The 16675-nt window shown below is 37.6% G+C and overlaps 1 protein-coding gene across 1 annotated transcript in view; it reads right to left on the bottom strand.

Annotated features, from left to right (window-relative positions):
* Positions 1-886: 886 nt before the first annotated feature.
* CD109 (CD109 molecule) overlaps positions 887-16675 on the bottom strand; it is an 83212-nt gene continuing 67423 nt past the window's right edge. Inside the window, exons 30-33 of the mRNA XM_051613719.1 lie at positions 13462-13598; positions 9116-9272; positions 8591-8693; positions 887-6105 (exon numbers count right to left, since the gene is read on the bottom strand). Of these exons, the coding sequence (XP_051469679.1) occupies positions 5915-6105; positions 8591-8693; positions 9116-9272; positions 13462-13598 (588 nt within the window). The 3' untranslated portion in view covers positions 887-5914. The remainder of the gene's footprint in view (positions 6106-8590; positions 8694-9115; positions 9273-13461; positions 13599-16675) is intronic.

Consider the following 16675-nt stretch of genomic DNA (forward strand, 5'->3'; position numbering starts at 1 on the left):
GCTATCAGGTTCATTAAGCATGATTTCAGCTTCATAAATCTGTACTAGCAAGTACCAAGTGTTCTTTATCCAGCTTGAGTTTAAGTTGATAGCTATTTATCATTAAGACTGAAAACTATTTCAGTCTTGACAAGCAACAAAAGCTGTGAAGGAAAAGGTAGATCAGTAGGATATCAGCACAGGGATAGTTGCTTCTCTTCATGGGCAAAGATCTCTAAGAGGTCAGGGTAAAAGAGATGAGCAAGGCTGAGCAGAACCTGACTTTGAAGCTGAAATGGGCCAGGAAGCTCTTCCAAGGGCAGGCAGGAGGAACGGTGAGAGAATTGTGAGAAGAATTAGGGAAAGGTAGTGTCATGAAGGTCAAACTTCTAAAGCATGTAAATCAACAGTTAAGAACAAACAAACAAAAAAAAATTGCACATCAATTCAATTAGGTTTTTGATACAATACTTTGGTATAGAGATTACTGCCAGTTCAGGCCCCATGCAGCAATTATCTCCGTATCTGAAAGGTTAGCTCCTGTTCACAGAAACAGGACAGTTCCTGAGGTTCTCCAGTTCCACTTGAGGCCTGCCTCAAGTTCGGCATATAATCTTAGGTATACTACTTCTGTTGACATTTACAGAAAAGCTTCCAATAACTTCATGTTGACTAAAATGCTTTTAAAATTTGGTGACCCCTAGTCAGAAAAGTTCCAAACAATGATCTATAAGGTCATGGTTAGCAGCCTGCTCATAGAAGTGACCATTGCACCAGTTCAAATAATTAGCTTTAAAACAGGTGAGGCAGCCTCTAAGCTATATTGAGGATGGGCAGTGGTCAATACAGCGCAGAAACTGTGATCTACCACAGGTGGCTGTATTGCTAAACAAGCAAACACTAGACATACATTATTAAAAGTCATCTTTAATAGAATTTAAAAATAGCTATTGCAAACTTTATTTGAAGAAAAATAAATCAATTACAACTTTCCAAACCCCTATGGAACAGTCTAGTTTCTTAACATTTGTTTTATTATTTGAAAAGACAGAAGCCATTTGCATAGCTGGCATGTTAGTTCACCTCTGCTCAAAACAGCTCATAAAAGCATTCTTTTCCTACCATTTCTGATTTGATCAAAAGTGAAAATGTGTATGATGATCCTAAACTAGATCAACGTGGGTATCTGACTATGTCTCAAGGCAGCCATGAATCCTAGTTCAAATTTCTTAAGGCCTGATATGGAAAAAGAAGAGACGCAATAACACGGTTAAAGCCTGGTACATTACTCTTGCTTATATGATACTTCCTTTGAGCCAGCATTTTTTATATTTTCTTCCTCGTATTAGTGTCCCACCCAACCTAACAATACTAAAAAACACAACAAGAAATTAATTCATAATATAACATTGTTAAGATCTGAGTAAGGCTGATGTAGCTTTTAGGTAACCACTAAGGAATAAGAAATAAAACATATTGTTTGAAATTAAAGAGAAATCTTAATACTGGAGTTCTGGTGACTCAAATGTAGCACATAAGCAATTAATGCTCATACACATCTGAAAATAACAAGCTGTTGATTAGGAAAAATAACCACTGGATTGATCTATTACAGCACACAGTCAGACTTTATTGCATAGAATAGCATTAGTGTGATGATACTTCCGAGTGGCACACAAAAATATAATAAACTGAGTAAGAAACAACACTTAAGTCAAATATTTTGACATAGGGAAAAGGAGACTCTAATAACAACTCAAAAGACCTGATCATGTAACTGCTGTTAGATTTTACGGATAAATTACTAGCAAAAACATCTAATTTCAAAATCATCTCTATATTTAGAGGACTAAGCATATAAAGATGGTTCACTGCAAAAAGATTCACGGCAGAAGAAGAAAGGCTGTAACAGAAACATTATTGGCCATTAGAATTAAAATTAAATACTCTTTCTTAGTATTTCAGATGGAAAAAATACGCCATTAGGCACCAGGCGCTTTTCAAATATAAACTTTCTTAAAAATCTAACTATGTTTTGAAAAACAGAACATCACAAAAGGTTCTTGTTTTGGGCATGTTATTAATTGCACGTAGATTGTGCACTGTTAGTGCACTGGAGCCTATGTAATGGCTTTGTGTATACATATGTTTTCTACAGGAATCTGCTTAAACCAAATACTATCAATATTCATACCAACCTGAACAACACATTTAGTCAAATATTGCTAGGATAATATTTTGGAAACTGAATGAAAACAATTTTTGAATTGTCAGGTTTGATTAGGTTTGATTTTCAAGTGTGACTGTCAAGGCAAATGGGAGGCACATATCACTGGACCTTGGCACTTCTGTTTCTCCTGCACCAGTCTGACCACTTCCCCCTCTATCACAATGTGTCCACTCCTGCCTGTGAAGTCAGTGGGAGCACAGCAGTGCCACACTGGGACCCCAGGCAGCCACGGAGCTGCCCAGCATGCAGACTCTGAGTGCTGCAGACCCAGCAGGCAGCACACGCTCCCTGCTCTGCACTGCAGCGTTTCGTACAGACAGGTTCTAGATGACACACACGGGGAAACCTAAAGGGAACACCTCAGCTAAGATCATGGATGACAGTAAAGGTAGAATTTGAGAAGGGAGTGCCTTTAAAATGCATTGTGGCTTTGTTTTAAACTCAGTCCTAAATAAAGGATTATTTCTTACTGATTTGATAGCATGTTAATGGCTCTGCATAGATGATGTGTGTCCATTGACAGCATGTGGCTGAAAAGGACGCAGGGAGTACCAGAGAAAACTCAATTTCAAACAAGAAGCAACCACACAAAAATGTTCAGGTAATGCGACATGAAGATTCCATCACAAAATACCTTTTTCTGACTGCTTTGAGAACCACACTTTAAAACTCCTTAAAGACCTCGTTCCTAAAGATTTCCTCAAGACCTTTTGCTAAAAGATTTTCTGGTAACTGTGACTGGGAGTATAGTCCCTCTAACATCAAAAAACAACTTCACAGAGAAATGGAATAAAAATATATAAATGCTGAGCATTTGTGTAAGGGTTCCTCTATGGTGATAAGGAAAAAAGAAGTCACTAATGCCACTAATGCCCTTTCCTCTGTTCCACTCACTGCCAACACACAATAGAAAGTTTATCCTCTACAACTCATTCAAAGCTGCTACTGCAAAGTGACCAAAGGCAGCAGTGCAGGAAAGTTCAAGGCCACCTAGTGTAAGCATTTGTTTGAAGTCATATGTTGTACACTGTTCCTTTAAGATAGTTTAGTACAAAGGCAAATTTGGATGTCTATAATGATATGCCTGCTGTATAGAAAGAAATAAAAGAGGATGTTTGTTCGCTGACTCCAACAATTTCCATGACATGGTGCATTATGACTGATGGTTCTTAGTAGGGTGTGCAAGGCAGCCAAGAGTCATTTAAAAACATATGCTGTTTGTCTCAAAAACAAATGTAAGGGAATACTAATACAAGCAGCTCTGTCTGAAATTAGGCTGAGCAGTTCAAATCCATTTTACTGGAGGATATTCAGGGAGCTGGGACTGCCTGAAAAATAAAACTCATTTATTCCTACTATCTACTGCAAAGGAATAGTTTATCTCCAGTACATCTTGTATAGAGAATAAGCCTCTTTGTCCTAACAGTGATCAGGTACCAATGTCCCTCTTAGAAGCTCTACATACATTAAATACTGAACGTATGTGAGCTTTGGGTGCCTGATGTTATAGTAAATGGAGGCAAATAACATGTCCAAGGGTGCTGTCCCCAGAGGCAAAGACCTGCTTTCATAGTTCAACCACAGCAACACACATCCCAGTTCAGAATGTGAATATTTTCCAGATCTTACACTTGATACAATTCAATCTGTGCTCCCATATATAGGTAAATAATTTGAGATGCAAAGACATATTTTAGTTTGCATCTTGGTTTCTAGTAGCTTTGGACCTTTGTAATCAAGGGCATGACTTACAGAGGGTTGCATTCTATTGACTAAGTAGTGCTTTGGATTTCAATAAATACAATATTGCTCTATGTGGTTTGGAAAGCAGCACAGGCACTCATGTTAAGGCACTAATCAAGCATTCAAGGGACTAGATCCAAAGTGCACCAAAGGCAAGTGAAAAGCATGAACAAAGAACCAGGCTTAAGTTCTGCCAGAGAGACAGAGCAGAACCCCACATTTGTGGAAAAAACCTGTAAATTCTAAATACAGCTCAGGTAAACAAATAACCCCACCTAAACTAGTTTTGCCATTAAAAACATACACCTCAGTATTAGAAGGCACTCTGTTCAGGAGGTTCAGGCCTCTTCCCATGCTACCATGCACTAATTTCCTTTTTGAACAAAAGTATAGATGAGCATAAAATACAAAAATATACACTTCAAGCAGTAGAAAAACTTGAATTAAAATTAGAAATTAACCAAGGAAAGTGTCTGCCATGTTGTCACATGTGCACACGTACACACTCTGTCTCAAAAAGTTATGAATGAAAGGAAATCAACAGCCTTAAAACTTCTAATTCTGTTAGTTGGCATGACAGCTATTAATTTCAGTACCTAGGAATGTTATCAGCTTGGCTTCCTTATCAAGAAGAAGTGAGCATTAGATATCACAGGCAGTGTTAAAGAAGGATAAATTGGCTGCCAGACAGGGAAGACATTCATACCCTCACTCAGGAGGGAAGAGCTCCCATGCTCATGCATTTCCATATTCACAGAGAACTGAAATTCTCCCATATTCAAAGAGCAGATTTGGGTGTAAAAGTGCCTGCTGCTCTTTGCTCTCCCTCTCCCTACCCACTTCAGCAAAGCACTTAAGCATACAATGATGTGTTTCATGTTAAGCAAGCATGTCAGTTGTTTTGCTGGACTGAACACGTGTGCAGCTCACAACTCCTAAAAGCCTCTCCCACCAACCAACAGCTAGAGCTGCATGCACAGATGGCATCCAGGACCAACCAACTGATGTGGCACAGAATGCAGCAAAGAGTTGTTTAGGGTTATGCCACTTAAATTGTTGATGACACTGCAAATGCAAGACATAAATGATGCCCCAGAGTGACATTTTTAGAAGACTTTAAAAAAAATAGATAAGGATCAAAGCAATCTTCATCCTACTGGCCATAAATATGCCAGTGGACACCAGCACTCTCACATGGAATTTTTTTTTAATAACTGTAAAAATGAAGTCTCAAACATAGACTCCACCTTTGATACGTTTAAAGTCTTTCAGAGTAAAATGCATGAGAACATCCTGAGGCCTTATTTTCAAACATGATTAGCTTATGAATTGGCAAAAAATCCATCTAGCTTCTCTGTGATGATAAAAAAAGACTGATGACTTTTTGGAGCATTGAACAGTTTGTGAATGCAGCACTTTTTGGCTCTTGGATCTGCTCTGAAGCCAGCTTCTTTTATTTTTCATATTATTCCCCATGAGAGCATAGAGCAAAATTCAATATTAATGTTAAGTGTCATGTCTGCAGAACAGAACAAGGCGAGATCTGACACTAAGGTCCCAGAACTCTGCTTCCCAACACACCAATGAAGAAGCAGATAATGTTTAAGAAAAGCACAGTAAACTAACATATGTCCCTAAAAAACAAGCACATTGAAAGCTGGGGTGAAAAGGGAGTGGGAACATGGAGCTATGTTCATATTTTCTCAGACTGCTCTCTTGGTTAACTTTGTGCTTCTTCAGAAAATAACTTCAGTTTGAAACTAACACTTGGAAAGTTTTTCCAGCAGATGCTTCAAGTTTTCTGGCACAGCCAGAAATTTCCCATGTGGGCCAGCCCAGCTCTCCCTGAACGCAGCAGGAGTTTGGTCACTGTAATCACTAAAGGCAGGCTGGTGTCTGAACATAAGATTTTCTTTGGATAATTTATGGAAAACTTGGATCTGAAACATAATCTGTTTCCTTTTACAGCATCGAACTGCACAGCAAGTTTACATGAAGGACAAATAGCACACAGAATAAGGAGGCCAAGGAGGAGTGCTGAAGCAAGGCTGCAGAGCCATCTCGGTGGCAAAGACTGCAATCATGTTCACAGAAGTCACAAGGGGTTATACTCTGCATCACTTCTGAATTGTAGCTTCTCACCACTCTTCTCCCTGTTCAGAAAGATTAAGTAGCATTGCTTAATGAACTTCTGAGTAGTGGCCAACAACTTAGCTTCACAAAGAAGGTTGGAACCTGATGATCTTTCAGGTCCCTTCCAACTTCAGCCATTCTATGATTAATTCTAAGAAAGCACTTTTAAAGAATGCACTAAACTCTGTTGCAGACCTCCTCATACACTGCAGATTTTTTCCATCCAGAGTGGGTGTTTAAGCCTAGGCACTAATCTTTGTTCTTTTCCCCAAACATCAAAACGTTCTTAATATATTCAAGCAAATGTTTGGTGAAAGTCACTTCCACACACTCTATCTCAACTGATAGACACAATCTATTCAGAAACCTCAATCAAATATTTTAAAAGGAATTTTGCCCCTACCTATGCAGCAACCCTCATGAAAAGGGAACTGGGATGCTTTATCTGGCAGGATATTGCCTTTGACATTTAAGAGCTAGGTCTCTCAAAACTGATGCTTTCTCTCTTTACTATTATGCTTAGGAGCTTCAGGTTCCTGAATCCGGGACTGCCCACCTCACCTAGATCCTGCTCCTGTATTTTGCTCCCCAGTTTCCTGAAGGGTTGCTACAGAGCTGAACAGACGAAGTCTGGAAAGCCATATTCATTTAAAAAACTCATGCATGGTAATTGCTCACAGAGCAAGCTTTTGCAAAGTTTCATTCCTATAGTAGGTTTTGTGGTTTGAAGATTTTCATTTCAACTAGGGACACTTCAATTTCTTTTTTTATTAGTAGTATTTTTTAATGGCAATTATATTCAGTTTCCCTTCAAGCCTCAATATATTAAAAAAAAAGACGCATCTTTATAGGGTATAATGATTACCCAACTGTGCCACCCAACTAGCTCTGAACAAAGCCAGGCAAGAGAAGCAGCACAGTCATGTGCTGACTAGCTGTGTATATTAACCTTGGCAGACCTCCTTGCTGGCACTGGTATCCAACCCATTTCTTGTGCCCATACCAGCAGTAACATCTGCCACACATCTAGGCTTTTTATAAATGCCAGAGTATGAAGAATCCTTGGACATCTCCTAGCTCTAAATATGACAGAAATCTGACTATCACTATCACATAAAACATACACCTGCAGCTTGGGTAACCAACTAGGAGAGAGAGGGAAAATAATAGATTAAAATGAGAGGATGTTTCTGCATTAGATAGGAAGGAGGTCTCTGAAGTCAGAACCATGGCATATGTAAATATATATGAGTTGACCAATCCTGTATCTATGCTACATATTAATAGGAAGAGCATCTTGTCAAATAATATTTTAAACAATCTTTTTCTTAGAGTTAAATCCTCTACTGCAGCACTGGTTACATCATACACATTTTAGTTGTTAAGGATATTAATTCATATGTTTAAATTAATATGAATTTATTAATTGATAATTTACTGACACTGAATTTATTTAAACATAACAAAAGTATTTACCAATGTGCATTTATCTGTTACTTTTTTTATACACATATCCTATGTAACAGCACTCTTGCTAAAGGCTAGGTCCTGAACCCTTCTCCTAGTCATTTAAGCATGTGGAAATTCCTTTTGGCCATAGATTCTAAGTGTTATGTGTTTGTTAAGCCACTAAGCCTTAAAACATGTTCGAGGTTAATAAACAGTTTAATTACAATCACTAATTTCCTATTTTAATTTAAACTTTTGTGATTAAACAAACATTTCAGCCTAAATCAAATAAGTGTGATCTTCCTCTCGCTAAAGGAGTAGACACCATAGCATGTTTGGTTGTCTTCTGTCTCATGCTAAACCAAAAAAATGTGAAGAAAATTTCCTATACAACTTTTTAATGCCTTATCTCAAACCAAGCCCAAATTTTTTATGTTTCAACTGGCTGGTGTAAAGAAAACCTTTCTAATATCTTCTCCAGCAGCTTGCCATCTTTCTTTGCTTTTCAGTTTGCCCAAGAGCTTTGTACTCTGCTGCTTTCCTCTAAAATACACTCTATAAAAAAGCAAAACAAAACAAAAAACTTTGAAACTGCTTCTCCCATGTATATCTTTTTACAGAACTACAGAAATCAAAACACTGGCATTTTCTCCAGGGAAGGACTCAGTTTAAACAAGAAACAGATGAAAAACCTTCTTGAAAGATAATCATTAACTTGGTAAGTGAAGCCCAGTGAAGTTTCTGATTCATTTTGGTAGTTTTGGGAGCACAGTGGGCCAGACTGAAGCCAATTTATACAGCTGACAATTAAGTTACGACAATTCACACCAGCTGAAAAATAAACCCATAAAGACAGTAAACATGTATATGGAAAAACACTACTATTTGTTAGAAAATTAGGCATGCTGATGTCTAAAAAGGCTGCAGTTCAATGGAAAAAGTAAATTTCCATGCAATGTGGCTTTCTCTTCATTAAAGTTTATCCCACTTCCATAAAAATAAATTTTCTTTTAACTTCTGAATCACTAAGATCCATTTGCAATGACTGACACTTACTAGGTTCATAGTAATCCACTACAGTCACTGAAGCATCTTGGATATTTGCCACTTTGAAGTCTCTCACAGCCGGAATATCCACACAAACCTGTGTTTCATTTAGCTAGAAAAACAGAAAAGAAACATCCTGAGAACCCTGGTGATGGTGGTTTCATGAAAGAGGTAAGGACTTCTTGCTCAGCAGGAGTCCCCTTCATTTCTAAAGACTTGAAATCAGGATGCACATAAAGATGATTTTCTCATTCATAGTCATTTTAGCCAAATTACAGACTTCTTAAAATTTCAACCTTCTTATATATGATTTTTAAGAAGTTTAATCTAGAAACCCCTTACAAATATAACTGAGTTCTACTTACCCAATCAATCTCAATAAAAAACAGTGGAACTATTAATTCAATGTGAATAGCAGATGTTGACTTCCCAAAGAATTAACAAATCATAAAGTCATTCCAAATTTAAACCAAACACTGGCAGAGTCAAGATTAACATCAGTACAAGCACATTTCTTTGTTATTTTCAACTTACAGAGTCTAAGTATAGGTTGACTTTTCCATTGTCCTTTTCCATCCTCTTAACTGTATTGTTTAATGGAGTGAAATCCGGTGATACAGAGAAACCACTGAGCAAGCCAACCTCCATGAGGACCATACCACTATTGGGAGCTGTGCCAGAACCTAAGTATCTTTTCAAAACACAGAGACAAAGAAAATGTTAGTAGAAGTACAGTAGTCCAACAAAAAAACCTGTTTCATCAAGAAATGCCAACCATGGAAGCAATAATGCTTAAGAATACTTAAGAAACAACCCAAACAAAACACTGAAAAAAAAAATTTCTAATGAGAAAGAGATAATAATTGATTTTTCTATTATTCTGCCCAGTAATTTCAACTGCATATGCAAAAGCAGGTTTAATGCTGAGAAAACTACAGTACATAAACCATTTGAGAGACTACACTGACACCACAAGGAGTGAAATTTCCATTGGTATCTATAAGTGCAGGTTTACATCACAAACATGCAGAAAATACTGCAATTAAACATGTTCCAAAAGAAGTAATTAAGAAACCACCACAGAAACTCCTGAACTGAAATATATGTATTTCCTCTTATGGATGCTTTTTTTTTGTTTTTATTTATTTTGGGAGGGTAAGATATAGGTATATACCAGAAAAGCCTTCCACACCTTTTATTATTTACTTCATAGAGACTGATGGTTCCATTAACAAAATCATCACCCAATTATTTCTCACAGCTCCAGTTTTAAAATGCAGAGCCATGTTATTCATCCAGTTTTGGAAAAAGAAGGTTTAATAATTTGAGTTCTTTCTTTTTTCCTAAATAATTATTATTATGACATCTTCTTCCAATATGAGAATCAGATGATGGACTAAAAAGCTTTGCTCTGTTGAACAAGCCTTACATACTATGGTGCACAACAGAGCGACCAAAATTTATTTATGGTGTTCTGTGCTACAAGTGATAGTTAAATGATCTGCAAAAGATTGTATTCCTTTAAATAGAGTAGGTGGCAGAAGAGGTTTCCCTCCACCTTGATATGGAGGGTAAGTTATTATTGTTTTAAGAGAACAGAAGTGTCTCCAATTCTCATTTTGGAGGCGTGACGGTAGTTGAAAGCAATTGGATAAAACTGTTTCTTTGTAGAGCTGGATGGTTTTAAAAAAGGGAAGACTTGCTTTCAAAGCAATGCTGTTAAGCCTGGCAACATGGCTGATTGAACCCAGATATGACTTTGAAAGAAATAGAGCACAAATGCTGACTTCAGTCGGCTCATGAGATTAGAAACAAATGAAACCATCTGCTGGATTATGTGCTGTGCCAAAGTAGCTGCTATTGAAAACAAATAACTGAATTGGAACTGGATTTAATTATTTCTACATAATTACCAATAAGAGAGGAGGAAAATCCCCAAGCTGTCTAGCCAGCCTGGTATGCTACCAAAATACCAACAGGTAACCAAAACAGCTTGGTATTCTCAAGAAGTGTATAAGAGATATCCCGAGAGGTTATGAGGATCTGGCTCTCTTAACAAAGAAGAGAGACAGCCATGGGGCTGTCCTAGTATAACCTCTTCAACTCCATGGTATCCTAAAAAAGAAAAAAATCAACATGCAAGAAGAATGACAAGTAACAGAAAGACCTGAGACTTGCACCTGAAGATAAATCAGAATGTTTTGAGTTTATTTTTACGCTTCAGCTCTTCAACAGTAAGAGATATGTGAGACCCTCTCATAGACGGTGCAGAGAGGAGAAAACAAAGAGAGTGAGCAGAACCATCAACAACCTGTTTCTCATGCCTGGAAATGGCCTGTGGGCAACATGACCTACCACAGAAGAAACTGGCAGCCCAGGGTATTTGTCCCCAAGACAGTGAGTTAGCTCCTCTAACCACAAATCAGTTCCATTTGAATTAGACATTATCTGCTCCAGTGTCATAAATAATTCCCACTTGAGATGACCATGGACAATCACAATCAAGTTGGTCGAAAGAAGGTGGAATATTCTCCAGACTAGAGAAAGAAAAAAATTGCAAAGCTGCAGCCACCATTAGCTGAGTATGCATACCCACAGCTAGCTAAACTGGTTAAGATTTCAGCAGTCTTTCTGTAGTTGGCTACCAGAAAGCCACATCATGCTGTTAAGATTATAAGCAGACCAACTTTAAACTAAACCAGGAATTTAATATATATAATGCATATATTATATATAATATATAGGGAGAAAAAAGAAGAGGATGATTAGTTTATCAAGCCAAGCAACCAGAGACAAAAGTCACAGCCTAAAGAATAGAAACACAGCCTTGCTAGAACTTATACCAGCCCACTTTCCATGAAAAGACTTGATGGATCTCAATGCTTCAAATATTCTCCTGGGGCAGTTTTATAATGCCACTAAATTTTTCCCTATCCTTTGAACACTTTACAATTAAAACATCATCACCCCAGAGCCTTCCCAGAGAGATGGAACCCTTCCTGTCTGAATTCCTGAGCCAAAGGTCTTAGCTAGAAAACCAGAATGCTCAGCCAAGACTTATCCCAGACCATCATGTAAGCTCTTTCCATGCCAGGAGTTTGTGCTAGACTTTAGAAAGCTGTTGACACTTGATACAAAACTTTAAAAGAAAAAAGCATATTCTATTTCAAGAGCTCTCAAGTATTATAGTGTCCCTGATCACCATCTGTATCACTGAATTGGTTACCAGAAACAAATAAAAACAGAGCTCTGGCTTTGTGCCTGCTGGCTATTTCCCAAATGAAATCAATCCTCTCTTTATTGAAATCATACTCACTATAGCTGATTATTTGTATGATGGTGTCACCTAGAGGCTCCCTCGTGGTAGGCAGAGCATAAAAAAGGTTCTAGGCATATGGTGTTTAAGTTTAAATAAATAACTAAAAGAGGAAAGGAATGCAAAAGTAATCATGGTGGATCAGGTGGTACTCTGCAAATCTTGCATTTACAAGGAACCCATTATAATGTCACTAGAATAAAGAAGTCTTTCTAGACTAAGTATTCAAAAACATACGATATCTTAAAATCCTCAAATACAAAGAATGTAGTAATCTCAACAACCTTGCAGATAATAAAAGACAGAATATTAAAAAAAAATAGATAAATATGTAGAGAGATACAATGTCCTATAGGGTTTTCTGTGAAAGATGCAGCACTCTTAACTACACATGCATACTGAAGAAACTGCCAGAGAACAAACATCTTTACATATTTATTTTAAATACATATATAAACCCTTTCACAACAAGTATGAATGAGGCAGCAAAGCAGTCAAAGAAACAATTCAGATTAATGACTAGGTGACCTAGGAATATACAATGTGACTGCTCAATGTCACCTGTTCTCATCTGATCCAAATTCTATCCATGTAACATCTGGAGTCTGTTCGGTGGTCTCTGAGATGATGTTTCAGCAGTCTCAGCTCAATTCTTAGTAGGTGTTTAATGAACAAGAAATATCACCACAGAGGCACACACACACACCTGTCCATGCACACACACACCTCTCCACACACGCCCCTATTCAGCAGCAAGAATAGAATTAGACTGACTGGAAATCTCAACACCTCTTTCAACTCTAGAATGATGCTTACATTGTATTGTATTACTAAATTCATAACTGTAAGACATAATGGTAAATGAAAGACCATAAAGATACTTGTCCAATAAGACAAAACCCCAAATGAATTTATCATAATGTAAACATATATTTTGCCTCCTGCCAAAACTGTTAAAAGTACAGTTTATTAATAGAGATGACCAAAGAATGATTACTTCTACTTCATGGTGTTTTCAGCACTTCAGAACTTCCTTCTCTCTCTCTGATCTCTCATTTTTTTTTTTTTTCTTTTGAAGTATCTACTTTTAGATCCAAAGCAAAACATTCTGTTCATGAAAGATAAGAGTAATGGGCAGTTGTCACAGTCTACTACTAAAAGTTAGAATGTTAAATTTTCAAGTCTGATCACAGTTTTCCATATAAGAAGCACTTGTACCAAAGGAGCCTTTCAGTTTTTTCTTGTATTGCACACTAACTCTTCAATATACCTCTAACTTTTAGGGTAACACTATCTTTACACACACCAGTAAAAAAAATATGACCTGGCTAGCAAAAGTTTTGCACAAAATATCTATCACACTATTTATTGACTTACTAGTTGATTTTTAGTTTAGTTAAAATGCCATTTTTACAAAGTAATTCTTTTATTCTCTTTAGTTATACACTTATATTCCATACATTAGTAAACCCACACAAATGAACAAATAGTTTAACTCATTTAAAATAATTTAAAAGCTGCGTAGACAAAGAGGTGTCTGAGATGCTCCAGCTGAATTACCTACCTTGTGCACACATTCAAGGTCAAATGGTTTTTATCATCTTTGTCATCCTTTACATCAACATTCAAGTCAAAAGCTTCTTGTTTTCTGACAGATCTGAGCTTCTGATCAGTGTGTTTTGTGTTGTAAATAACATTGAGCTGTGGATTGCAAGTAGATAAATCAGATTATATATGTAAAGCAAATCTGTGTGGTTAAAACGCTGTGTTCGTAACAGTGTAACATCAGAGGAGTGCTCACATGAGACAGAATGTGTGGTCTTGTGCCTGACAGTTACACATATGAGATTCATAGAAAATCTCTGAAAGAAATATCCTTTCTGAACACTTTCTAATTCAGCATAACCGATGTAATTATCTGGACACAACTGAGGCAAACACAGGGGAGCTCTAGGACCAGCAATTTTCTCCCTAGATGCTGTCTGTTGGTATATAATGTGTGCAGCTACTTCCTGATGGCATGAAATGGGAGGAAAAAAGGCAAACTTCAGAGACTGACACCCACTGGGTTAAGAGAGACAGGCTGTATATGAAAGCAGAGCAAGAGCAAATCCACAACGTTTGTACAGAATTTGTCTGCAGTCTTCATGTCACAGCTCTCATACACTCAAAACAGATGAGGAACAGAGTGTTACTCCAAGCTTAGAACTACACAGTTTTCAAGTAAGTAGTTTCATTATCTGGTTCAACTGTGCAAAGACAAAACTATATTCTTCAGCTTGCCTCCAGGACAGATCTCTTGCTCTTTCTGCTCAACAACTGCCAAACTCTACTAGGTGAGCCAAGTAAGGAAGTATGACAGGATGTCCAAAGGAGGACAGTAATATTAATACAAAATAAGCTCATCTGTTACATACAGCTTGAAGAGTTTCCAGTTCTTCTAGTGTAGACATGTATGAGATGCTTGAAACAGTGATAGAAAGGTGGTAAAACAGAAGCCCTTAAAAGATGTCTGAATAATTAGGAGGCATCCTGATTATCTCAATATCCTATAAAATTACCAATGCCAACAGCCAAAGCAGAAATTCTGGAGCTGGAATTGAACAACCAATGAGTACTGTCATGTTATCAGCTGTGGCAGAAAATTATGCAGTAAAAAACAAGGCTGACTGCCCACAGAACTGAACTTGAGGAGGTAAAAAATAACTGCTGAATCATGACTTGCAGTGTTTCTTTAAAATTGCCTTGGTACCAGACTGGAGGATGACAAATGTGACAGCAATTTCTAAAAGAGTACTGGGACTCTAGAGAACTGTGGATACCAAGTAAACTTGGTATCTGTACCAGAAATCACAGAGTCAAGTTAGTGGATACATAAGTAAATATGGCATGTTGGATAACAGGCTGTTGCTATAAACCCACCAGCTACCTGAATCAGAGGAGAAAGTGTGGACAACAGAGCTCTGTCTGGTATAAGCTACCTGGATGCTACATTGACATGTATCTGGTTAGGAAGATTACTAGCCAAAGGTCCTCAAACAAAAGTATCTGCCAAAGGACAAAGGGCTCTTAGAAGACAGGATTAGAGGGTGGGAATGAAAGGAGTGGAGTCCTAAAGGAATCTGTGCTGGGTGACCACCATTAAAGATATCCATACATGATGTAGAAAACAGGGTGATTCCTGATGTGATATACTAATTTATTTGAAGTAGCAAAGACTAGGATTACTACAAATAACTGCAGAATGAAAGAATTTCTATGTATATAATAATGGGGTTTGAACTGGCTAGTACCAGATCTGTTCACCATTTAAAAAATTGTAAAACAGATGAAAATTCAGCCATAAACAGGTAAACTGGAAGGATACAGTAGAAGTCTACAAAATAATGACCTGCATGGGAAAAATGAATAGGAAAGATTTTCATGCAATGCAAGATTAAATAATGGAATTCCTTCCCACAGGATGTTACAGATATTAAAACTGTATGAGAATTCAAGGGCAAAATAGACAACTTCATGGAAAATAATTTTACAAGACCATAGAAACTACCTCCAGCTGAAGGTCTTGAATAACACATGGTAAGAGGTGGAAGACAGTTAGGTAACACATAACATGTATTTATCTTCTTATACTCTCCTGAGCATCCACCTCTGGCTGCTGTGGGCCAGACTGAGCTTGGCTCTGACCCAGCATGGTCCCTCTTATGCCTTCTCAAACACAAGAACTAGGGGAGCAGATTCAAGGAGAGGTAGTGCTTCTTCATGCAATACACCATTAGCTGCAGAACTACTTGCAGCTGTGGCTGTTAAAAGCTTAGAAATATTTTTAAAATGACACATTTATGGGAGAGAAAAAAACTAAACATGAAATTTAACTTTGAAAAAAAATGCTAAGGTGCTTCAGACTGATTAACAGATGATGTGATGTTGATGGTAACTGCAATATTCCTTTGCCGTGGCATGAAAGGGACACCACCTCTGAAAGAGGACAAGAGAATGGGTTGCTGACTCAGCACTTCAGTGCTGAACTTTCAAAACCCTAGAATGACAAAACCAAACATAAGAAACTAAAAAATTATTTACTATCAAAAAACAATTGATATCATTTGGCAAAACAGTGATTTTCACCAAGAAAAGAACGGTCAGTTTGCATACAGTTTTCACATACAAACTAATAATAATAATCTGTTCCCTTAGTCATCCAGACAGAAAACATAGCAGGGCAGGGGGGGATCTTATTTTCATAGAAAAATAATCAGAAAGTGGTTCAAATAACTCTTCTTGCAAGACCCCAACATGCAATTTACTTGGCTAAGGAAAAGGGAAAGAAGCAGCAAACAGAAAACTGTCAGCCCAAAGTTAAAGGAATGACAGGGGGTTGTCCAAGCTATAGGTTATCAAGTCAGTTATAGGCTAGCAAGACTGTGCAGTGTTTAGGTCCTGATTCATGCATTTGCTGCTAAATCTCTCACTCTCTGATGTGAAAGTTATGCTCTTTTTTTCAATGTACACACACATGATGCCTGTTGCCCTGCCCTACACTGCTGAGTTTCGCATGCTGTGTAAGTACAGAGCCTACTCTGTATAGGCACTTGGGACAACCATGGCGCAACAGGGAAGATTCATCCTCTAGAACTGCTCCACAGAAGAAGGCAGTACCAAGGATTAAGCCAATCTGGAAAGCCTGCCAGTTAAAGGCATGCAAAAAGTTTGGTAAAGACAAGCTGGTGGTGCCTCAACGATCTGTCATCACAGAAACAATGCTGTTTTAACTTTTG

This window comes from Apus apus, chromosome 3 (assembly GCF_020740795.1).
Source record: "Apus apus isolate bApuApu2 chromosome 3, bApuApu2.pri.cur, whole genome shotgun sequence".
Classification (NCBI taxonomy): Eukaryota; Metazoa; Chordata; class Aves; order Apodiformes; family Apodidae; genus Apus; species Apus apus.